The sequence below is a fragment of the Antennarius striatus genome, chromosome 2 (assembly GCF_040054535.1).
Source record: "Antennarius striatus isolate MH-2024 chromosome 2, ASM4005453v1, whole genome shotgun sequence".
NCBI lineage: Eukaryota > Metazoa > Chordata > Actinopteri > Lophiiformes > Antennariidae > Antennarius > Antennarius striatus.
In genome coordinates, this window is record NC_090777.1 from 6,528,378 (window position 1) to 6,554,326 (window position 25,949).

Consider the following 25,949-nt stretch of genomic DNA (forward strand, 5'->3'; position numbering starts at 1 on the left):
GTACCTGGACAAAAGAGTTGCCCCTGCCCCAGTAGGATGCAGGCTGTCAGCTCTCAGCAGCTCAGGGCGGCCCCAGACGGAAGGCCAGTTATCAACGATGCCTAAACCCTGTTGTGTACAGTAACACGCCAGCCAGCGGTTCATAGCTGTTAATCTACTATAAATCTCATCATTCCCCAGCACAGGCAAAAGGCCAGAGATGCATTACTCGTTACATATCTTCCTAGCGCAGTCCAAAGACCTAACCGATATATTCTTTGTAATTTCTGACTGCCGGAACCTTACATTATTGGTGCCGACATTAATTACAATGTTCCTAAATGAACTGCTGGAGCGTTTCTGACTGCCTGAGGTTAGCTTCAATGTCGGAAATTATGGCCCCAGGTAGACAGCATACTGTTGCTGGTGCCGCTAGTCTAATATTGTGGGTGATGGAGTCGCCTATGACTAACGTGCTATGTTGTCTACGCTGACCGGGTTTAACCCGTGGGCAGAAGAGGGGGAGGCCGAGGCCGAGCAAACAGGGCCAGCCAGGACCGCAGACTGGCTGGCCACTGGGGGAGGCGAGCTCAGACCGGTCCGATTACCGGTCCGCAGGCCCAGTAAGGTTTTCAGTGACCAAATCAAAGATGTTCTTTACAGAAAAGAAAAATAACTTGATCCAGTTGAAAAAGACTTGCATGTTCAGGTTATATTGTTTGAAAAGAAGTTTACATGGACAACTCATAGTGCAAAAAGAAATGAAAAAAAAAAAAAAACAACAGGATGATGCCCCGACGCAGAAGTCTCGACAGTATATGATTACTAATTGGTAAACATACATGACTTGTGCCAATGTTATGATAATCAGGAAATGACAAAAATGTCAACAACAAAAAAAAAATAGAATGTCCTCAGTACCATCCGGAAAGAAAAATCCTACAACGCATAGCAGGATTCTCAATTTTTGCAAACGAGCAAACTGAGCAGAACAATCCAGGTGTCTGCAGCTGGTAGAGCGGTTCCTGTCCACACTCCCGCTCAGACGGTGGCAGTGATGTACAGAGAAGCTGTCTGCCAACCGATACAAGTAACAGAAGAAGAGCAAGAAGCGGAAAAGGAAGTAGCAGTTAGTGAAGATGTGTTTAAAAGAAGAAAAAGTAATTAATGCGTAAGCAGACAATAAATACAGGACACGGTAGACGGAACTGGTTATGTTGGCTGGGTGTTTCTATTGCCGATACACTGGTCCCTCCTGCGATCTCTTTCACGTTGGGTTGCTGAGCACATAGCAGGTTGAGGGCTACATGTTAGCGCTTCACCAAAGGATTCTTTCCGTATTAACCTAACAGTCAGTCGACAGTCAGCCCTTTAATGTAGCATTGGTTGTTAGCGATACGTTTGAACGTGACCCCGATCCCTTCTATGAGCCTACAATGCCCCTCGCCCCTGCTAACCAGTCCCAGTTGATCCGGTCGAGTCAAAAGGACGAGTATTATCAAGTGTTCCTACGAAACAAGGCAAGCGCATCTTTTCAAACACTTGCTGGTAAGTTTGGTGACTATACCATCCCTACTCAGCCATCTAACAGCATGTAAATGCAGAATGGGCTTCTGCATAGTCTTGTACTTAATTTTTTTTTTTAAAATTAAAAACAACATTTTACGTGTTTTAAACTTTGCATCCTTCGTCTTTTGTGGAATTTGTTCAATTGTTTGTTTTTTTAAACTCGATGGGTTTATCTTGATACTAAAGCCCCCCTCCCCTCTGGCTCTCTCTGTACACACATGCACACACGTATAGGATCCAAACTTTGGCTGGACTGGAGGAAAGAGTTAGAGCTGCTGGCTGACCTTGCATACCATGGCTTAACAACATTCTCAGGTAAGTAGCCGGCCAAGCTAGCAAACCTTGCTGTGTTTTATTGTATCATATTTTAATTGTTCTTCTCACCAGGTTACCAAACCTTGGGTGAAGAGTATGTGAACGTCATTCAGGTTGATCCCAGTAAACATAAAATCCCATCTTGGGCCAGACGAGGTGTATTTGTCCTCTGCTATGTCTTCTGTCCTTACCTCCTGGACAAGGTCCTTGTGTGCCTGGAGAACGAGCTGAATGGCGGACAGGAGAGCTGCAATGGTGTCAGATGGCAACACGCAGTATCTGGACTGTGGAGCCTGGAGTTGTTGCTGAAGAGGTGGATGCAGAGGGCGTTGAGGCTGCTGTCAGTGAGCCAGAGGAAGGCATGCCTTCCAGTGGTGCCTATCCTCCAGCATGGTGTGACCCTTCTGCATCGACTCCACGTTGCTTTTTTTTACATCAATGGCAGCATTTATCACCTGTCTAAGAGGGCAGCTGGCATAAGCTATGTAGGTTAATTATTTTCTTCAGTTTATTTTATTGCATGTTTCATATAAATCTCCTATTGGACAGAATAGAAAAATCCTTTGATATGTAAATGACAAATATATTAGGCAGAGCATTACTACAACCTCACAAAAAGTTAAAAAAAAAAGGTGATGCCACTCAGTGCTAAACATGTTCTTATCCCAACAGTTAGAAATTATATGCTTGGATCAGACTAGGGTCAGCAGTGGCTCAGTGGTAGAGCAAGTTGTCCAATGTTTATAGAATTGGCGGTTCGATCCATCCTGCTCCCACTCCCCTAGTTATGTCATTGTGTCCTTGGGCAAGACACTTTACCTTCCGTGCCTCCACTGAGGGACTGACTGGTGTGTGACTGTGTGAATGCTCTGGTGGTGGTCGGAGGAGCCGTAGGCGTGGATTGGCTGCCAGGCTTCCATCAGTCTGCCTCAGGGCAGCTGTGGCTACACATGTAGTTTACCATCACCAAGTATGAATGAGGATTGAATGAATAATGGAGCCACTTTTAAGCGTCTTTGAGTGTCCACAATAGTCCTATATAAATCTAATACATTATTATTAATATTATTATTATTAATAAATAAGGATGTTATTTTCCAAGAAGATTTTTTTTTTTTTCATTTTTTGGCTGCTGGGTTGAGAGAATACCAGTATCCCCATACTTCAAAGAACACATCAAGGTTTTAAAATGAGCACAAACCAATCAGTGCATCTTCATGTTTGACTTTTAACAGTAGGGTTGGTAAATACATCACTTTGATATTAAATCAAGCTGCAATATTCATGATAAAAAAGGCTGTTCTTCATTATGGGTGAGGCTAAAATCTGCCCACCTATATATTTGAAGAAGCTCACTTGAAAACCTCACGGTGTCAGGTTTTAACTCCACCCACTACCTGTCAACCAATCACGGCGCATCTGCCAGAAGGAATCACGTGAACAATATGGTGTACAGCATCGGGCAGCAAGGTTTTTCGTTGTAATTACGCCTTTCGTCCACAGAACACTGCAGATATCCGGGGACGAAAACACTGGCCAAAGTGAAGTTTTTTGAAAATTTCGGTTCTGCATTGTTGTTTAGACGCTGTAACCGAAAGTTTTTCTATCCGGGGGGCATCTCGCTGTGACGAAAACGGCTGTGACGTTAGTGTGACCCGTGTCTACATGTATTCACAGAATGAACAGAGTTAAAACCAGCTATTTTCTGAGGTATAACAGCTCCACGTCGTAGAGGCGTTGATAAACATGCTTGACAGTTGGATATTTGTTCATCTGTTTCTTTATGAGTCATGAAGTTTATATATTCATTCACGTTCCTCGCCAAAGACGCTGCCACCAGGTCTGGGTCAGACCAGGATGCGCTGCCCCATGGTGGGAGAACTCTGTGATGGGTGCGCTTGGTTTATAATACCAATACGTTTGTTTTCATATGTTTGGTATGAAGTGTGATATTGTTTTATCGTGGAATTTCCACGGGTTCCAGCTAGTTCATAATTATAACTAAGAAAGGTCTAACGTTCTATGTGATTTTAGTCAATGAATAATGAAGTATCTTTAAAATATCAGTGTGTCACATGGAATAGTTACTCATTGTACAGTATGAAATGACGCAAATCTCCATGCTGTTGATATAGTAGTGTCCTGGTGCAAATTGTTTGACATGGTGTTATATTGTGTGTGTTTAGGTGAGTGTGACAGGGCTGAGCGGCAGCGACAGGACCATCAGGAACAGCTACAAGCTGCTGGGCACTGTGTCCGTGCTTCAGCTACTCATCACAATCTGCCTGCATTTCAATACCTGGAGACAGAGATATAGGGCCAGACAGGAGTTGAAACGGTGCAGGAACCCTAGGTACAGACCAGGACCAAACAGCTGTGGTACAGGGATTTTGTTGTGAAGCAACAAATCCATACTCTGCACGTAAATATCTCAGTGTTGCAGTTTCTGAGTCTGACCACAGTGCAGTGGAGCCACACTGTGGTCAGACTCAGACATTTGATCAGTCAAATAATGTAACCGTCGACCGCAAATCAGATTTGATCTTTGTAGTTCGTAATCTATTGCATCAGTGGTAGACTGTCTGGTTTGCATCCTTTCTCTGACCATTTCCTAGATGATGAGGACATGCGTTTTTACCTACATACAAACTTACACATAGACAGGTCCCGACAATGTCCAATCTGTCATACACTCTAGGAGACAGATCTTAGTGAGGCAGAGTTCCTTGAGTTCCACACACTTTTGCTCACAGAGTGACCATTCAGACTGCCACAACACACCCCAACTCTTTAACACTGTTCACTTGAACCTGAGCTACACTTTTGTCACGTGATACTGGACACAGACCAAACCCCATCACCACAATAGCTTTTGTGTCTGTAGCCTACACCTCCTCTGAAGTCCAACTTCTGCCATTTTGGAAACTTCATGCTGCTGCTCACTCCTGATTTTCCCCACCGCTTTTTTTTCTGTTTCCCTTACCTGAGTTCTTTCATTGTGTCTGCAGTTCTCAGAGAACACAATGCTCTGGCTCCAGAGTTACCCGCTGTATCCTTTGCCTGGAGGAGAGGAGACACTCCACATCCACTCCTTGTGGACACCTTTTCTGCTGGGAGTGTATCACTGAGTGGTGTAACATGAAGGTCAGGCTTCTGTCATGTCTGATATTGATTCAGTTGAATCTCTCTATATAACTGTACTGTACTACATGAAGAATTGGAATTGTTTCAGTATGTGCGCCAGCAAGAGTCTGAGGTTTTCTGATTAGTACCAGTAACACTAAAACTCTTACAAGTATCTTTAAGGTGAAATTTAGAATTTTTGACACACAACAGTGCAGAAATTGTAAATGTTCACAACATAAAAGTACACTGAAGCCTGGATATCCCCTGGGCGGTAAATAATATGATCTGATATCGATAACAAAACATGGAAAAATGTACAGCATTCCTGAGAATATTACAGAGGAACCTTGCTGTGCATTACACTCAGAAGTATGTTTTTTTCACATGTGTGAATGACATCAGGATTTTTTAAAAAAATACCGTACACATAAGATGTGTATTATAGGATCAACTTGAATTTGGTCAGTGCAGCCTTAGCAATGCAATTTTAAGGCAATTGAAAGGCATTGTCTTGGAAATGGCGAAGATCTATTGCTTATGCCTAAAGTTATAAGTCTGCTATTTGGGACAGCAGTAGCTCAGTACACTAAATCTTGGGCTGGGGACTGGAGGGTTGCCGGTTCAAGACCCGTGTCGTGAAAAAATTTCGGAGTGAACTGACAGTGGGAGGTGTCAGTTCACCTCTCGAACACTGCCGAAGTGCCCTTGAGCGAGGCACCGCCCCTTTATATGTTGCTCATTAAGGGTGCACTACAAAGGAGCTTCCCAACACCCTACCTCCCCGTCACCTGCATGCCTACAGGCCCCTTGTGTGTGTTACGGTCCTGTACCCATTTGATATATTTATAAATAAATATATGCAGTGGTACCTCTACTTCTGAACGTCTCTTCATACAAAATTTTCAAGTTACGAAACGACTCAACAGGAAAATATTGCCTCTTGTTACGAAAGAAATTTCAGGATACGAAAGGTAAAAATACAGTATGGGCTGCTACTAGCAGCTCCCAAAGTTTCCTGAACGCAACATTCTTACAGCTGGTCTGCCATTGGCTATTACCTATTATCTTCCTTCCTGGCATCCCATTGGCTAAGAGGGACCTCTGTGTGTAGCTAGATGGGTGTCAATGCAGCATCCTTGTCATTCGGCCCTCGACCTATGTGGTGTAGTTTTACGGAAATATATTAACTTTTAGAGTATTCACTATGGACCCCAAGAAAGTGATGGAGAAAAGAGGAAAAGAAAAGAAGAAAATTTTTTTTGGCCATACAAACAAAACAAGAGATAATAGAAAAGCATGAAAAAGTTATGTGTTTGATTGATCGCGTCAAAAAATATGTCCGTAATGCATCTACAATCGCCACATTATTAAAACAAAAGAAAGCCATAAAACAACGGGAGTTTAAGGCATTGCGTGGGTGATTCGAAGAGTTCAAAAGGAGGACTGGAATTCACTCTGTTGTTCGGCATGGTGAGGCAAGTAGCACATGAACCAAAGAGGGCAAACAACAATGAGGACAACAGTTAAAAGGTAAATGAGCATCATTTTTATTCTTTATTCTTTGTTTTTTACATTATGAATAATGCTCATTTATTGTGTAATAATCTAATTGTAATATGTATTTGTTACACGTTTTTTGATGCATTTTTATGATTTATAAAACATGTCTGAATTATGGTGGGCTTGGAACGGATTAGGGCATTTGCATGGAAAACGCGTCTCTACTTACAAATTTTATACTTTTATACTTATAATTTCTACCAGAACCAATTAATTTTGTAACCAGAGGTACCATTGTATATGTATATACATATGTGTGTGTGTCCGTTTGTGTGTATATGTATGTGTGTGTGTGTGTGTATATATGTATATGTGTGTGTATATATATATATATATCTTTACCTTTGTATGTATATATACACACTATGCATATGTATACTGTATGTTTTTATGTATAAAAAATATGCACATATATACACTGCTCAAAGGTATCAATATTCCTGATACCAACTTATCAGGGATATTGATCCGGTCAGTTAAGTAGCCGAGGGGGTTGTTAATCAGTTTCAGCTGCTTTGTTGTTAACGAAATCGACAACAGGTGTATCAGTGGGGCAGCAATCAGACGACCCCCAAAACAGGAATAGTTTTCCATGTTGTGGCCATCGATACTTTTTTCGTTCCTCATTTCTTTTGGCTGATTTTTTACTGACTGACTTTTTACTGCTGTAGTTTTTCATTTCGGTTGGATCAACATCTCTGTTGATAGCATGGTGAGGTACCTGGACGCTACAGACATTGCACAAGTACAGTGGACCCTCATTTAACATGGGTTTAAGTTCCAAAAGTACCCGTGCTAAGTGAAATCCATGAAGTGGTCCGCTCTATTTTTTAGTTATTATACAATACTGAACTACGTATACAATGAAATCAAAGACCAAAGCCTGTTTTAAGGCCCAATCATTAAACAATAAATAAAAACAAACGTTTTCAACAAATAATTATTATAGTTTTTACTGTAAAATATTTTTAATAGTCAGTACGAGGTTGGACACAGTGTGATTCACGCGTTTTTCACAGTTCCTCTAACTTTGCGTCTTCCTCACTCCGCTCCGCTGTAGCGTCTTTTTCTGCTGAAGGCTGTGGTGCAGGTGTCTTTTTCCGAGAGAAGAACATACAGTAGTAATGGGTAATTGTTGGCACTCTTTTTTTTCTTGAGGACAAGATTTTTATAAACAGACATGCCACCTTCTATTATATTTAAGACCATCCTTACAATGGTCTTGTTGCAGACAGTAACAACCCTTTTTGCATCCTTGTTTAAACTTATTGCTGCTGTCCTCCTTATGTTATTTTCCTCCTTTATGCAACGAACCGAAGATTCATTTTTTCCATAATAGCGCCAGGCAGCCGCATAGCTTCTACCTTCCTTCAGCATGTCCAGAAGTTTAACTTTTTCTGCGATATTTAGCATCTTCTCTGCCTTTTGGGCGCATTGTCAGGTGCTTTTGCCAATGCAGAACGTTTCTTTGACATTGTGGGTTTTGTCACGGAGTAAATTTGCAAACTTAAATTTGGCAAGCTGTACAGAGACGAGGCGCCAAGACTGTTCACGTTGGTCAGTCCTTTAGCCAATCAAGATGCAGAACACAACGCACTGTCAAAAAAAAGCATTAAAAAACTGCACCAAAAAAATCCGTGAAACAGCGAATCCATGTAAGTTGAACCGTGTTATAGTGAGGGTCCGCTGTACAGTATTTTTCATATATATAAGGTGTACCTAAAAGCCTTTAATTTTCTCATAAACATACAAATACATTGCGCCTTATAAGCCAATGCGCCCTATATATGGATTGATACTAACTCATTGACTGCCAGACACTTTCAGAGCGGACAGCTCCCCAGTGCCAGAGATTTTGAGCATTTTCACTGAATTTTGAAGGCCCACCAGATATTAATTTTTTAGGCTACATAAACATTCCACATATCACCCAAAACGTTAGACTGTCTTCTTTCAACAGAAAGAAAAAGTTTGTTTCTAGCATCTTTGTGTGTTTAGTTAATGCCCGTAGAACACAGGGTGGTTTCAGCAAAAATGGCTGATTTTGACCAGAAAACAGAGATAATGACGTTTTACTGCAGAGAAGCAAATTCAAGCAAAACTCCAATTTCAAAATTCTGAAAATACTTTTACTTATTGAAACAATGAAAACAAGATTAGAAAAATATTTTTTGATGAACAAATGATTTTATAATCATTTTGAAAATTAGACAAAAGATAACAAATAGTACGTTCATTTCACTCTCAACTGTCAGAACTATTCACAGGTGAGTGTATGGGTGAGTGTGAGTGTGATCAATAATATTTTTTTCGAGTGTGATACACAGTGAAGTATTCTCCTGCATGCAGGGGAATACAACATGCCTTGCACCACATCCTGGTCTCACTCCTCCCACCCCTTCTAACACACACCCAACATTTCCTTGAGGGATGTGCTTTCTTTGTGGTGGCCCTCAAATGTTCCAGTGTATGCCTGGACATCAGGCCATCGAGTCTGTCTTCTGGGTCTCGGTTTGCAGCACGTCCTCGACCTCCTTCTCCTCACCCTCCTCATGTGACACGTGCCCCTTTTCAGTCCAGGACCTTATAACACACTTCATGAACTCCAGGTGCGTTTTGTTGATCCCTGGGTTCCTGGACCTGAACAACACATAGGCATTGTACACACAAATCTGAAACAAATACACGACAAACTTTTGTCCAGTTTTGAGTTTTCCTGATGAAGGGGTAATACGCAATGTTCTGGTCAAGTTTGTCCACCCCATTCATGCAGGAATAGTACTCCACCACACACTCTGGTTTGAGCTGTGCCACTTTGTCCCGCTGACCCTTCTGCCACACCTCCACCCTCTGCATCCTGTCTTTGTGGCAGGTTGTAATCATCCTCACCAAGCGCTTGTCCTGCCAGGCCAAGACCAGTACCCGGCCGTTGTGCCGCACCACCTTCCCCTCCTCACCCAAGTATGTCTTTGACGGCTCTCTGATAATCTGTGGTTCCCCACGGTTTTTCCTCAGAGTTCTACAGACATTAGTTGTTTTTTTTACATAACTGCTCACACAGTTTGACAGAGTTATAAAAATTGTCCATGCTCGGTCAGGCGGTCAAGGAGGGAGAACACAATGTCCGGGAGTGTGGCCAACATAAGGCAACATATTATAACAAAAGCCAGTCCACGAGTCACACAAAATATAAGATTTTATGCCATATTTGACTGGCTTTTGAGTGTTGTAAACCATGAAGTTCAGGCGGCCATGCCACTGCAACATCCCCTCATCTATACAAATGTTCTCATGTGGCTGATACAGCTCTTTGAATTTACAAATTATAGAATCGAGGAAAGGACGCACTTTATAAAGTTTATCTCCATCATCCTGTGAGGCATTGTCATTGAAGTGGAGAAACTTCCTAATCAGCTGGAACCTGTTGCGTGGCATGGTGCTGTTGAAGTACGGAGTGGCTTCCAGTGGATCCTCACTCCAGTACATGCTGAGGCTGGGCTTCTTTATGTAGCCGGTGAGGAACGTAAGCCCAAAGTATTTTTTGAGCTCTGGAACTGTCACTGGTTTCCACACCCTCTCTCTGGAGTGTGTCAGAGCTTCTGGATGTGCCTGTATAAACTGCCATGCATACAGGTTGGTCTGAGAGGCAATATGACCCAGCAGCTCGTCAGTCAGAAGCAGCTCCAGGAAATCAACCGGCTGGTCCGAATCCAGGTCTGCAGCCGCATTCTGGGGACCAGGGGTTGCCACGAATGGGAACTTAGTGGGTTCCCAGCCACCATGACCCCAAACACCAGCATCCACCTCCAGTGATGGACATCTCCTCGCACCTCTCCCTTTTGCAGATGCACGTCCTCTACTCGTTTCAGGGACTGTAAAATATAGAAATAAATATACAATTTTACACAACACACACACACACATATATATGTGGTTGGTAGCAATTCTCAGGGTAGCAACTATCTGCTGGCAACAAAAAGAAGACATTGTTTCATTTCAATTGAAGTGTATTCCCGTTTCAGCACGAAGCAATTACATTATTCACTAGAGGTGGATGAACAATTAATAGGTGTCTTTTAGCGCAACCCTGTGGACATTGTTTTGTGGTGCGTGTAACAAAAACTTTAAATTGGGTTTACCTGCACATGTCAAATAACAGGACCACAGCTGGCACATTCCCCAGGCATCAGACATGATGGACATTCAATGCTGCTTGCAGCTGTTATTGTTACCATTTTTATTTCTATTATTATTATGGAGACTGTAACCCAGCAAAGTGAGTCTCTTCTGTTAGCAAAATACTTTCCCTGCAACTGTCCCTAATAAGGACAGGCACATGACAGGGACTCTGTGTACATGAATGTACTGCTGTCACATGTACATTGTTTTTGTTTGTTGTTCACAGACGGAGTGCCCACTGTGCAGGGAAACTTTCCAGCCTCACAGACTGGTCTACTTGAGGAACAGCTGCTAGAACTACGGGTTGTTATAAAGCATGATTTAATGGTTTCATTCATGTTTGAGCAGACAACACAGTAGCTAGAGCTTTTCAAAAATAGGACTTTTTTTCCCATCCATTTTTTTCAGTTGGAGCTACCTTTATTGTTGTAGATTGACACTTTTTGATTTCTAAAATGTGTAAATTTTAAAGCAGATCTTGTAAAATGTGGATAATGTCCAAATATTTGTTTTGAATTTTTAGAGGATGACATTAAAGGAACAATAAGGTCAAAATGAACCAGGTCTATATTTGAAGTACATTACTAAACAGAAGGCTTGGTGGCATTTTTACTTTTTTATGAGCAATGGGGACTAAGGAAAACAAAATCTATCATAAATAATTGAGCACACCATGACAGCGGTAGTGGCGGTTGTAGACATCACGGTAACTCCATATCAGAGCCATTATATGAATACACAGAAAGCGACGACGTAATGACCGACGACGTAACGAGCCAACAGTGTCACATTTATTTATCAGGATATTATCTAAAATCCTGTCATAGTCATCAGATACTGTGTATTTATCCCCTATAATAATCACCAGCTGTATGCAGAGGAATGGTAGTTTGCGGACATCTAGCGACTCATCACAGGTGGCTTCATCTGAAACAGACCTGTCTATCAAGTCTGATAAAAGTTTACTTTTCGCGAGTGCCATAACTGAGTGATGATCTGGTAAAAAAAAAAGTTATACAATACCTCCCAACAGCTCCAGACATGAATTAATTATCCACTAAACCTTGAGAATTCAGAATAAATGATATGGGTTGTCCGAAAATTATCTTACCTTCAAATTTCTATGAAATCATCCAGTGCTCATGGTAGATTCTCGGATCTTTGGTCATTTTTACCGTTTGTCGTTTTGTGGACTTGGAGAAGGCATACGATCGGGTCCCTAGGGATATACTGTGGGAGGTACTGTGGGAGTATGGGGTGAGGGGGCCTCTCCTCAGGGCCATCCAATCCCTGGCATCCCAGAGTGAGAGCTGCATTTGGATTCTTGGTAGTAAGTCGGACTTGTTCCGAGTAGCTGTTGGCCTTCACCAGGGCTGCGCTTTATCACCAATTCTGTTCATGATTTTCATGGACAGGATATCGAAGCATAGTCGTGGTGAGGAGGGTTTACAGTTTGGTGGGCTGAGGATTGCATCGCTGCTTTTTGCAGATGATGTGGTCTTGTTTGCATCATCGGCCTGTGACCTGCAGCACTCGCTGGTCCGGTTTAAAGCCGAGTGTGAAGTGGCAGGGATGAGGATCAGCACCTCCAAATCTGAGGCCATGGTCCTTAGCAGGAAGCCGGTGAACTGCCTTCTCCAAGTGGGGAATGAGGTCCTTCCACAAGTGAAGGAGTTTAAGTATCTTGGGGTCCTGTGTACGAATGACGGAACAATGGAGCGTGAGATTGGATGGAGAATTGGGGCAGCATGAGCGGTATTGCAGTCGCTTTACTGCACTGTTGTCGGATAGCTGGTGTCTTCCTTAAAGATGTGGTGAGAAGCACTGCTATTCGATGTTGCTTCGCGTGGAAAGGAGTCAGCTGAGGTGGTTTGGGTATCTGGTGTAAATGCCTCCGGGGTGCCTCCCTAGGGATGTGTTCCTGGCACATCCAGCTGGGATGAGGCCTTGGGGCAGACCCACGACCAGGTGGAGGGATTATATCTCAACGCTGGCTGGGAACGCCTTGGGATCCCCCAGTCAGAGCTGGTGGATGTGGCCAGTGAAAGAGAAGTTTGGGGCTCCCCGTGTGACGCTTGTACCCCGCGACCCGGCTTCGGATAAGCGGTGGAAGATGGATGGATGGATACCCTCTTTATCCTTGCTCTCTAAATCCTTCCAAGATTTCCAGAAAGTATTCTTTAGAAAGATGGGTTCCTACTGTATCTTTGTGTCTAACTCCTGTGGTGTTGGACCAACCACTCACCTCACAGGCAACCATGGCTATTTCAGGTTTGTCGCTTCAGTGATCGCACTGTGTTCTAATGGCTGCCCTGACTACTGAAGCACGGGTGTCACCGATGACGGATGACCCCCACGTAACAACTGGATATGGAAGCTGTTGCAACGCAGATTTTAAGGTTTTCTGACCACACTGATGATGCCAAACATCTGAAAAAAAAAAAATTCTTCACAATGATAAACAAAATATATGTCACTTAAAAATGAGTTTACTGTCCCTTTAAAAGTGACAGGACTGTGGCTTAATATATCCCTAGGCTGGACATAAGAGCAGTTTTTTTTTATCTTCTTTACATATTTAGGAGCAGGGTTCAAGTTGTCCTATCATGGTGTAGATAGGAAAAGAAATGGAGTACGAGTCATCTTGAAGGAGGAGTTTGTTAAGAATGTCCAGGAGGTAAAAAGAGTGTCAGATAGAGTGATTAGTCCGAAGCTAGAAATCGAAGGTGTGATGTTCTATATTGTTAGTGGTTATGCTCCACAGGTAAGATGTGAGCTGGAGGAGAAGTAGAAATTCTGGGTGGACTTTGATGAAGTGATGCAGAGCATACCTAGAAGTGAGAAAATTGTCCTTGGTGCAGACTTCAATGGACATGTTGGCGCAGGAAACAGGTGACGAGGAGGTGATGGGCAGGTTTGGTATCCAGGAGAGGAACACAGAAGGACAGATGGTAGTTGACTTTGCAAAAAGGATGGAAATGGCTTTAGGGAATACTTTCTTCCAGAAGAGGCAGGAACATAGGGTGACCTATAAGAGTGGTGGAAGGAGCACACAGGTAGACTACATCTTATGTAGATGGTTTAATCTGAAGGAGATCAGTGACTGCAAAGTAGTGGTAGGTGAGAGTGTAGCCAAACAGCATAGGATGGTGGTGTATTTGATGACTTTGGTGGTGAAGAAGATGAAGAGGGCTAAGGCAGAGCAGAGGATGAAATGGTGGAAGCTGAAAAAGGAAGAGTGTTGCATGACTTCTAGGAAGGAGTTAAGACAGGCTCTGGGGGGTCAGGAGGTGCTTCCAGATAACTGGACAACTACAGCTAATGTGATCAGGGAGACAGGTAGGAGAGTACTTTGTGTGTCATCTGGAAAGAAAGTATATAAGGAGACTTGGTGGTGGAATGAGGAACTACAGGAGTGTATACAGAGACAGTGGTTGGCTAAGAAGAAGTGGGACACTGAGAGGACTGAGGAGAGTAGACAGGAGTAGAGGCAGATGCAGCGTAATGTGAAGGTAGATGTAGCAAAGGCTGGACAAGGGGCTTATGATGACTTGTATGCTAGGTTGGACAGTAAGGAGGGAGAGACTGATCTATACAGGTTGGCAAGACAGACAGACATGAGATGATAAGAATGTGCAGGAGGTTAGGGTGATTAAGGATAGGGATGGAAGTGTATTAACAGGGGCCAGTAGTGTGATGGAAAGATGGAAAGAGTACTTTGAAGAGTGGGTGAATGAGAGAGAACAAAGACTAGAGGTGATTGTTGTGGACCAGGAAGTAGCAAAGATTAGCCAGGATGAAGTGAGGAGGACATTGAAGAGGATGAAGAGTGGAAAGGCAGTCGGTCCTGATGATATACCTGTAGAGGTTTGGAAGTTTGTAGGAGAGGTGGCAGTAGAGTTCCTGACTGGGTTGTTCAACAGGATCTTAGATAGTGAAAAGATGCCTGAGGAGTGGAGGAGAAGTTGTGGCAATCACAGAGAAATAAAGCTGATGAGCCATACAATGAAGTTATGGGAAAGAGTAGTGGAAGCTAGACTAAGGACAGAAGGGAGCTTTTGTGAGCAGCAGTATGGTTTCATGCCAAGAAAGAGTACTACAGATGCAGTTTTTGGTTTTAGGATGTTGATGGAGAAGTACAGAGAAGGCAAAACGGAGCTGCATTGTGTTTTTGTAGATCTGGAGAAAGCTTATGACAGGGTGCCCAGAGAGGAACTGTGGTATTGTATGAGGAAGTCTGGAGTGGCAGAGATGTACTGTATGTTAGAGCAGTGCATGACATGTATGAGGACTGTAAGACAGTGGTGAGGTGTACTGTAGGTGTGACCGAGGAGTCCAAGGTGGAGGTGGGACTGCATCAGGGATCAGCTCTGAGCCCCTTCTTGTTAGCTGTGGTGATGGACAGGCTGACAGACGAGGTTAGACAGGAATCTCCATGGACTACGATTTTTGCAGATGACATTATGATCTTGAGTGAGAGCAGGGAACAGGTGGAGGGGAAACTAGAGAGGTGGAGGTTTGTCCTGGAAAAGAGAGGAATGAAGGTTAGCCGCAGTAAGACAGAGTACGTGTGTGAATGAGAGGGACCCAAGTGGACGAGTGAGGTTACAGGGAGAAGAGATCAAGAAGGTGGAGAATTTCAAGTGCTTAGGGTCAGCAGTCCAGAGCAATGGAGAGTCTGGAAAAAAAAGGTGAAGAAGCATGTACAGGCAGGCTGGAAGGGGTGGAGAAAAGTGTCAAGGGGGTTTGTGTGATAGCTACAACGAAAGGAAAGGTGTACAAAACTGTGGTGAGACCAGCGATGTTGTTTGGTCTAGAGACTGTCACTGAGGAAAAGACAGGAGACAGAGCTGGAGGTTGCAGAGATGAGGATGCTGAGGTTCTCTTCGGGAGAGACCAGGAAGGATATGATCAGGAATGAGTACATCAGAGGGACAGCACATGTTAGAAGTTTTGGAGATAAAGTCAGAGAGGCCAGACTGAGATGGTTTGGACATGTCCAGAGGAGAGATAGTGACTAAATTAGTAGAAAGATGCTGAGTTTTGAACTGCCTGACAGGAGGCCTAGAAGAAGACCAAAGAAGAGGTTTATGGATGTAGTGAAAGAGGACATGAAGGTAGTTGGTGTGAGAAGACAGGGTTAGATGGAGGCAACTGATTCGCCGTGGCAACCCCTGAAGGGAAAAGCCGAAAGGAAAAAAAGATGAAGAGTAGAGTATAGAGTAGAGTATATTTATCCCTCAAGGAGGTTCCATCAGGGAAAATGTCTCCTTCGCACACAGCACAGTGAGTACACAATACACAGAAAAAGCACACAGAAAGCACTAGCACATAGAAAGTAGTACAACACCAACTACAAAGATTAATAAATAACCCATCATGAATATACAAATAGAAAATCATGAATAGGCATAGAAATAAAAAGTAAAGAAGAAGAAGAAGATACAAATAATATCTGAGCAGTCACGACTTAGATCTCTTTTGTGTTTTGAAATTTTAATGATTAAACAATGTCAGAATAAAATATACACACATTTAGGAAAAGTCAGGCTCCTATTGGTAGATAAGTTATTTTAAAAGCAAGTTATGACATTGCAAATTTTGAAAGCTGTCAAAATGACTGCCTTGGGAGTTGTAGTGTTAACCAACATTGTTTAACTTGTTGTGAAAACTAAATGGCAAGAACATAAATAAGTGGGGGGAAAAAGTTTGAACATAACAATTACAAAAAAGAAAAAAAATAGAAAGTTGTGTTTAGTATGACAATTCTGTTTCATGCCTATTGCATGTGTTGTATTCATTAATGCACTTCATGTTCTGAGTTAATAAAAAACGTGTTCTGCAAATAGTTCTCCTACTTATGTGATCAAAAACATTGATTTGAATCTCAACTTTGTGGCTGTTCTGTAAATAGTTTTAAAATAAACAATAAATATACCAACTTCTGATCAATCCATATCAATTGCAGACTTAAAATAACGTACAGATTTAAGCCCCACCCATTTCTGGTCAAACTACACCCACTTCCGGTTTAAGCCCCGCCCAGCTACGGATACAGATAATTTAGATGGTTGAACAGATACAGATAGTGTCAGATAGAGTGATATATATATATATATATAATATACTATTAGGAACCCGTTAGTATATATGAGAAGTGATAGTATTTATATATATTTTCTACTATGTGAGCAACAGAGCCTGAAAATGAATTTCTCAGAAATTTAAATTTTACTTTGTTCGGTGCCACCGGCTCACAATGTTGCCAGACTTGGGATCTCTTTCTGGTTGGATCCATTGTAAAGTAATTACAATGCAAATTGTCAGCAATTGGAATGCTAATGTGGTCAATCCAAGGGATAATGACACGATTGGCAGCACACCGCGCTGTTTCATCCATTCTAACACATCTCTGACCTGCTGGTGTATTGGATCACGCATTTGGACTAAACTGTTTCACCTGGTGAATGGAGTGCCAATGTGTCACCTGGTGAATGGGGTGCTTAGTGTTTCGTCGCACTTGTGCGCAAAACGTCATCGGTCACGTGTTTTTTTCCATGTTTGAAGCAGGCTGCGGAGCAGTCGTTCACATGGGAATGCCCACCGAGTCCGGGGAGTGAATCGGAGCACCGGAACAAAGTTGACATCACTAGTGTTCGGCCTGACCTTCCAGCCTTTGAATCCTGCCTGTTGCTCTGATTATTGTGATTGTTTCCTGGACCCTGCCTTTCGTCAACTCCTCTTCGGATTTGTCTGCCTGGTTTTTGGCCTGCCTGTTGTGTATCACCCCTGCCTGGCTTTTGGACTCTGCCCGTTCGTCTGTCGTTTGTCTTATTCATTTGCTTGTTGGACTGATTACCCGGTACCTGATCCCTGCCTGTCCTGTTAAACACTTTAAAGACTTGACCTGCCTGCTTCGCTGTCGTGCTTTTGGGTTCTCCCTGCCAGTCATGTTTTAGGCCCTGACAGTTCTCTCAAAATGCATTATTGAGTTCCACAGTATTCAGTAATAGGACCCTTTCTCTTCACTTTAAACAGTCTCACCCTGGACACATCATCAGGAAGCACAAATTAGTTTTCATCGTTTTGTGGATAATTATCATATAATTGTCATTGGAGTCACATGGATCAAACCAGGGAAATAAACTATATATATATATATATATATATATATACATATATATATATATATCCCCATCTATATATTTGAATAAGCTCACTTGAAAATCTCACACTGTCACGCTTTAACTCCACCCACTACCTGCCCAACCAATCATGGCATATCTGTCAGAAGAAATCACGTGAACAATATGGCACAAGGCATCGGGCAGCGAGGCTTTTTGTTGCGGTTACGCCTGTCATCCAGAGGACAACGCAGATATCTGGGATGAAAGTGCTGGCCAAAGTGAAGATTTTTGAAAAACAGTGGGTCTGCATTGTCGTGTGGACGCTGTAACCGAAAGGTTTTCCATCTTGGGGGCATCTTCATTGTGACGTTAGTGTGTGTGACCCGTGTCTACAGGTACACACAGAATGGACAGAGTTAAAACCAGCTATCTTCTAACGTATAACAGCTCCACGTCGATGCGCTGATAAACATGCTTGACAGTTGGATATTTGTTCGTCTGTTTCTTTCTTTGAGTCATAAAGTTAAAAATATTTATTCATTCATTCATCATTCACGTAAAATGTAGAAATCACTATTCAGCTAATCCAGAAGTAATCTACAAGGAATATGCGCTAGCATACATGACATCACTTCATCTCACACTGTGTTGTAGCAAAAGCTCGGCTAGCATCATTTGGCTATTGTTTAGCTGGAGCGCTCCATGTTAGCAGTGTCGCGTTAGCGCCATAGAACAAGGTAGCTATTTGTTCTTTTCATATGTTTGGTATGAAGTCTGATATTGTTGTTTTATCGTAGAATTTCCACGGGTTCCCACTAGTAATACAGTACAATATATACTGTATATGTTGGTATTGATGCTCTGTGATGATTTCAGAGTGCAGAGTTCTCTCTTCTTATGTGCTCCTTTAGTAACTGAAGTAACTGTTTCCACAGAGGAAGTGCTAAAGTATTTATTTCGCAAAATGTTTGACACAGAATGTTCAACATGTGATTATGAAGTATTCACTTTTCCAAAATTTATTCAGAGTAATATAACAGTTAAAAAGTTAGGATAGAATAGAAACCTATTTTGCTCAGTTCAAGTGGTGAAGTACGTTGTAATCAAATGTCCAATTTTCATGGAACCATATATACAGATAAAGAGTAGTAGGGCGTGTCCTGCAAAAATATAGACAAGTGTGGTGGTCCAGAAAGCAAACAGGTATGTGGTTCTATCACAGTAGATTGATGCAGTCAGGCCAGAAGTGTGTTCTGTGTTTGTGCTTTTAAGAGACAAAGTTTGGTTCAGATTCCTTAAAGTAGAGTTTGCATGAGGGTCAGGGTTTAAAAGCAACGTGTGGTTGAGGTCTGGAAGGCTCTTGTCCTGTTCTTTCAACTTGATGCCAGGCCTATTGTCAGGTGCAGCTGGAGTAGAAATGGTGTCATTGAAGGTGTTTGGATCAAGTCGGATGTATGACGGTGGATATACCGAATAAATCTGGTAACTACCTGAGGATAGAAAGAGTTGAAGAAACACAAAAAAAAATATTTAGTCAAGTTGAATCTGGTAATACTGTACTGTGCCTCATTATAATATGGATTTAGATCAAAGTTTCCTCCATAGATTAAAAAAAAATCTGCCATCATCTGATATCCCAGTATTATAAAGGACTCCTCCTACTCACAATAGGATAACATTAAGCTACCTTATGTTTATATTACTGTATTTGTTTGTATGAATGTGTAAGGATAAGATACCTTGTTTAGTAAGTATTTCACATGACCTGATTTCTTATGTCATTACTTCAATTTAGATGCTACCCTGACACGACATTAACATTAAATGTAATACCTGTCAAAGCATGCCTTACTGTGGGAAACTATGAGAAGACATCAAGATCATGCTTATTTTGCATACTTATTTTTATACTAATAAAGTTGTCTGGACTTAAGACATGTACATAATTAACAGGCAGCATTCATCACATCTGAAGTTTAGGACACCACCTAATGCCCTCCTTAGCCCTACAATGATAATTACCATAGAGGAACCAGATGAAAATAAACAGCAACAGGCTAAAGATACTCAGATTCCACACCCTGCTCCCTTGCGCTCTTGGAAACAGGAGCTTTGGAACAGCAAAGAGTGCCATTATGAGCAGGGCCAGTATCCCACACACCATCACATACACTGGAATTGCTGGTGCTGCTGGACACTCATACATGTTCACGGCACCTGTGCACACAGAATGAAGTCTTTCAGAAAACTGGGACAGGACATTTGATTAAAATGTAGCTATCTGTGTGTGTTTGAAAAGTACATTGTGTCAGTTGATCAAATGGTCTTTTTATTTTTATTGCCAGACATTTACGGACTCTATTATAGTACAGCATAACCAAAATGTTCTTTATAGAAAATGGGGCAAAAAGAACTAAACAAAGTGAAGAGATATGATGCAAATACTATATTAGATGATATGTATGGAGACATGATACTGGTAGGATATGGAGGCTGTTACTTTAATCCAGAAAAAAAAAAAAGATCTTATGCATGTGTAAGGAGCTGATTGTGCTTTTTACCTTATAGATAGAAAATTATGTTCACTGTATAACTAGCATAGGATTTAGCTGAAAACTGTCCAATGGTCTGTTATATTTCATTAATTAAAGAATAATTGATGATAAATGCTGTTATAATGCTGTCTGTTACAAAATGATGAGTGGTCAAGCCATACATTTGCTAAAATCAATGGCAACATGGTTCCACGAGCACATTTTACAGTTCCTGACAGACTTATTCTTGTACACAGACAGTATGCTACTACTGTGCTATGACCAGGACAATAACACACACAACAATTGACTGTCTTTTCTGTTTGTACTGCACACTCTGTTAAGTTTATTTACACTCCTCCGGTGTTTTTCCTGATTCACACATGACCCTATTTTGCTACGTAGATTTAGACGTTGATTTTCCCGTACATACTTCACATATTTACAGATCCATGTGTCAGAGGATCATCTTGAAAACAGTGTTGTCTGAGTGCAGGACATTGTGAATGTACAATAAGTAGTCTCAGTTCATCAGTCAAGAGTGTTTGTAAATGATGCAAGATTTCAATTGTGGTATAAGTCCATGAGTGTTATGTCATCCTAACATGGTCTGTTCACTAACACAGCATAGTTTCAGAGTGTTTCTATAATGTGGATAATATAGCAATACAGTGCACCCTCGCGCATTCGTGCATCAACACTTGCGGCTTCACCTCATCGCAGATTTTTGGTCGGCAGTCACGTGATACCGTGCATGCATTCTAGTGGCTGACGGAGTCTCGGACTTCCATGAGACACACAAGTGCTTTAAATAGTCAATAAGAGTGTTGGAAAAAGGTAATACAGATAGGAGGTGGTTTAATATCAGTATGGGGAGGGTTCATAAACATTTAAATTACCATAAATAATAAGATTAATAGTTTGTCGCTATATCACGGAATTTGTTATTTGCGTGTGGTTCCTGGAACACATTAACTGTGAGTAATGAGAGAGCACTGTATGTAAAAAGCAATCTTGGAAATAATTGGAAGATCCATAGTTAAGATCATTTGAACTGCATAATATTATAATAGTAATAATAATAATAATAATAATAAAATAAAACAATAATAATAATAATAATGGTGTACATTTATATTGCATTTCTCTGGACACTCATAGTGCTCACAACAGTTCCATTATTCATTCACTCCTCATTCATTTTGGTGATGGTTGTCTGATGTAATCCATGCCAACAGCAGCGCCAACCACCACTGGAACATTCATACACATTCACACACCAGTGACTGCCCTCACTGAAAGCAATGAGGGTGGAGTGTCTTGCCAAAGAACACATTGACAAATGACTGGTGGACCAGGATTCAAACTGCCAATCCTTCAATCATTAGATAGCCTGTTCTACCAACTGAACCACCGCATCCCTCAATATACGATCAATTATATAAAAGAAGAAAAACAGAAACAAAAGATCAAAACCTATAAATTACATTACAATGGTTTATTACATACTGTATATTCAGATTATTGAGATACTTTTTACTGAAGCAAGATTGCACATGAGTAGTCACTCACTCACCTAACGTGATCTGGGCAGCTGGGAAAGCTGATACAAGAAGAATGGCAAATGCTAAAAGAGAATATAGACAAGGCTCCAGTTCAATTTTAGAACATCTAAATGCTCTTATTAGCTTGATTTTTGTTTAGTTCCTTACCTGCAATCAACACATTCGCATCAAAGAACCCACATAAACAATTTTTGAAGTTCACCGCCATTTCCACAGGTGACAGTGATTCACTGTGAATCCGAATGGGCAAATAAATCAGAACAGAAAACTTTGCTTCTAAATTAAAACAGTACAAAAAATAATTTGAGATTTTATTGAAACAAACTAAAACAAGCTTGTCAGTTGTTACTCATTGTTTTTGTTTTGTTTTTTTAGTTTCAGTGAAAATATTTTCAAAACAGAAAGTACGTTACATCTTATTTTATTAAGATCAGTACAGGAAGAGACAAACTGCACTTACCTTCCAACTGAATCTGTTACAACAAATGAACATCAGGTGACAGCAGGTCAAATTAGTATGTCTCAATTCTTCATTGTGTCCTCACAGGATGGAACATGCGTGGGAGGAGTTCCTCTGAGTCAATATCTCAGCAGAAATCTTAATACTTTCAACACTCTACACTAACTACATTTACTGCATCAATAAGAAATGGTTACAGCTATGATGTACCCAATCAACGGAATTGTAAAACGCACACATACACACACACACACACACACACAAACACACACACACACACACACACGTTTTACATGTTTATTTTATTTTATTTTTTTATATACAATTTCCTCCGGGATTAATAAAGTATCTATCTATCTATCTATCTATCTATCTATCTATCTATCTATCTATCTATCTATCTATCTATCTATCTATCTATCTATCTATCTATCTATCTATCTATCTATCTATCTATCTATCTATTGTGTCTGGAAGGATAGTTTCTTCATTCATAGAATAAAGATTACTGAATATACTGTAAGTAATTGTGCTGGGAGACTCCAGTAACCCCCATGATCCACAAAAGTTGAAAAAAACTGCTCAAAAAATGAATGAATGACTGAATGATAAGGACTACCTGTCCACAAAAGACTTGTGACTTTGTGAGACACGACATGAACAAATCAAGCACATACAAGTGCTCCCAGTACAGTAGTACCTCTACTTACGAAATTAATTGGTTCTGGAAGAAATTTCGTAAGTAGAGTTTTCCATGCAAATGCCCTAATCCGTTCCAAGCCCCCCAAAATTCAGACATAAATGTTTTATAAAGCATAAAACTGCATCAAAACATGTAACAAATACATGTTACGATTAGATTATTACACAATAAATGAGAGTTGTGCGTAGTGTAAAAAACAAAGAATAAAGAATAAAAATGATGGTCATTTACCTTTTAACTGCTGTCCTCTTTGTTTTTTGCCTTCTTTGGTTCATGCGCTCTTGCCTCACCATGAACAACAGAGTGAATTCCAGTCCTCCTTCTGAACTTCTCCAACCACCGACGTGATGCCTTAAACTCCTTAAACTTCCTTTTGTTTTAATAACGTGGCAATTGTAGATGCATTACGGCAATATTCTTTGGCTAGTTCAACCAAACACAACCCTTTTTCATGCTTTTCTATTATTTCTTGCTTTGTTTGTATGGACAAAAAAACGATTTTCTTCGTCCTTTCTTTTCCTCTTTTCTCCGTCACTTTCTTGGGGTCCATAGCCAATACTCAAAAGGTTAATATATTTGCGTAAAACTGTCAGAACACCTCATGGGTTGAGGGCCGAATGATGAGGACGCTGCAGAGACACCTATCTAGCTACACACAGAGGTCGCTCTTAGCCAATGGGATGCCAGGAAGAGGCTAGGTAATAGCCAATGGCAGAGCAGCTATAAGAATGTTGCGTTCAGGAACCTTTGGGAGCTGCGAGTAGCAGCCCATACTGTATGGGCCATACCTTTCGTAACTCGAAATTTCTTTCATAACTACAGGCAATATTTTCCTGTTGAGGCATTTTGTAAGTAGAAAATTTTGTATGTAGAGACATTCATAAGTAGAGGTACCACTGTGTACAAATTTATTTAGATCTCTGTCGAAAATTCAGCTAGACTTGGAGACAACTTGGAGACATTTCGTCTGTCATCCAGTAGGCCTCTTCAGTTCAGAATGCCTGATTTTTAACCGAGTGGGAGTTGTTGAGGTTAAGTCATGACATTGTTATCTAAAGAATACTTTGAAGCCATGTGTCTCCACATTCACAAATCATAAGCCTATTCTTAATAATAATATCAAATAATAATTAATACAAATTGTAAACTATCAAACTTGATATTAACATTGAGATAGCAGTCATTGAACAATTAGAAACTGCATTTTGAGTCACTTCCTGCAGAGATGACAGAGGGATGACACATGTGGTGGTGTGTCTTTAAACGTATCGATAACAACTGCCTTGTGTGGTCATCAAGTATGTAATATTTAGTCTTGTGGAATCTCATTCTGATAAAGAACATTTTTATTAAGAACTTTCCTGTTCAGGATTTACCAGTTGTGGAAATAGACAACAATGAAATAAACCTGAGGTACTAAAAATATGGGGAACAATATTTTTAGGGGATTGTGGGGATTGTGAAAAGTGCCCTGAAGAGCATAGCTAGTCCCAGCATGACTTATTTTGTGGCAGCTTTAAGTGAGCCATAATTGCTCCAAAGCCAACACATCATCTGAAAGTCATTATGCAACACAGGCTGGTGCTTTTTCTACGTGAGCTAGATCATGTACCATGTATTTGAAAGTATCAGTTTATGTATGTTCCAAATACATAGCAAAATGGCCGCACACATGAGTGCAGTGGCTTCTTGCTGTCCTGTTTGGTGTTTAAGGTTTGAGGTGTTTTTAGTTTTATTGTTTCCGTGTTTATTAGACTCACATCAGGCTGCTTTCCAACAGTGTTAGGGCTGATGTCTCACAGAGGAAGTCAACTACTTTGCCTGCTTTGAGGTTAGATGGCACAAAACACTCCCACTGCTTCTACCAGCCCCCAGCAGCAGCAGCACTCAGGAACAAGCAGTGAGACGTGCTGAGGTCAGTGAGTCCCAGAAAGGCTGCGGGCCCTGGTGAAGTACTGGTGGAGGTACTCAAGGCGTACTCTGACCAGCTGGTGGGGGTCTTACCCAGGATATTCAACAAGCCATCATCCCATCCTGCCTTAAATCATCCATCAACCTTCCTGTCCCCAAGAAGCCAGCAGTACACAATTTCACTTATACCTGTAGTCATGAAGTGCTTCAAGAAACACATCAGGGCTTGTCTGTCTCCCACCCTGGACTGTCATCAGTTGCCTACAGGGAAAGGGGGCCACGATAGGATCACATGGTGTTTATAAAGCTTTATTTAAAAAAAAAGTCTGTTGTAGCCGATCGACCACGATTTGCTCGACCGGTCAGTAGTGGTCAGAGGAAGACAGAGTGTTTGGAGACAAAAATGAGAAGATCGTTGAATATTCCGCTGGCTATGGAGCTGTTATGACAGGGAAGATGGCAATGTGATTTTATCTTCATGACGAGATGAAACCGTTCCCGGTCTGGAGCGATTAATCGCCATTGATGAGTAGTAAGACAAACTAAACATGAATATTTAAAGCTTTCGTTTTCTTTATTCCTGTATTGTAAACATTATAAACCCATTTTATATGTGTATAACATCATGTATGTATGCAGGTTTATACTGTATATACAGAAGATCATGACTGAAATGATAAATGAAGAGAAGCTATCTGAATTAACCATCGAGTACATATGAACAATAATCTGAAAAAACTTTTTTTTTTTTTTCAAATGTTATCTTCATGTGTCTGTAAACATATGAGGAGAGTGGACACACGTTCCAGGTCAGGCCAGGTCCAGATCTCCACTAGCTCGGCCACACCATTGCTTGGACCCTTGGAGAGCTGGAGATGACCCTGACACTGACCCCTCAATAAACTTTGATTACACCTCAAT

General features: G+C 41.2%; 1 protein-coding gene and 1 long non-coding RNA gene across 3 annotated transcripts; one reads left to right on the forward strand and one right to left on the reverse strand.

Annotated features, from left to right (window-relative positions):
- The first annotated feature begins 1,083 nt into the window (after positions 1–1,083).
- On the forward strand, positions 1,084–25,949 carry pex10 (peroxisomal biogenesis factor 10). 2 transcript variants are annotated; one of them, XM_068307248.1, is made up of 6 exons: positions 1,084–1,527; positions 1,783–1,863; positions 1,936–2,348; positions 4,050–4,216; positions 4,872–5,007; positions 24,898–25,949. In XM_068307248.1, exons 1-6 carry the CDS (start codon positions 1,416–1,418, stop codon positions 24,901–24,903), a joined length of 915 nt encoding a protein of 304 aa, XP_068163349.1. In that variant the 5' UTR covers positions 1,084–1,415; the 3' UTR covers positions 24,904–25,949. The 2 variants fall into 2 exon arrangements, with proteins under 2 accessions (XP_068163349.1, XP_068163340.1); XM_068307239.1 differs by lacking the exon at positions 24,898–25,949 and adding an exon at positions 10,955–11,287.
- Positions 18,794–22,689, reverse strand: LOC137589471 (uncharacterized). Its single transcript, XR_011034189.1, has 3 exons — positions 21,966–22,689; positions 19,878–20,072; positions 18,794–19,345 (listed from the first exon to the last, which is right to left on the reverse strand). It is a non-coding gene; the product is annotated as an uncharacterized lncRNA (long non-coding RNA).

Coding starts and splice junctions, on each gene's coding strand:
- pex10 (XM_068307239.1), top strand. CDS start 1,416: ATGCCCCTCGCCCCTGCTAACCAGTCCCAGTTGATCCGGTCGAGTCAA. Junction 1,528..1,782: donor ATCTTTTCAAACACTTGCTG/GTAAGTTTGGTG, acceptor ACACACGTATAG/GATCCAAACTTTGGCTGGAC. Junction 2,349..4,049: donor GGGCAGCTGGCATAAGCTAT/GTAGGTTAATTA, acceptor GTGTGTGTTTAG/GTGAGTGTGACAGGGCTGAG.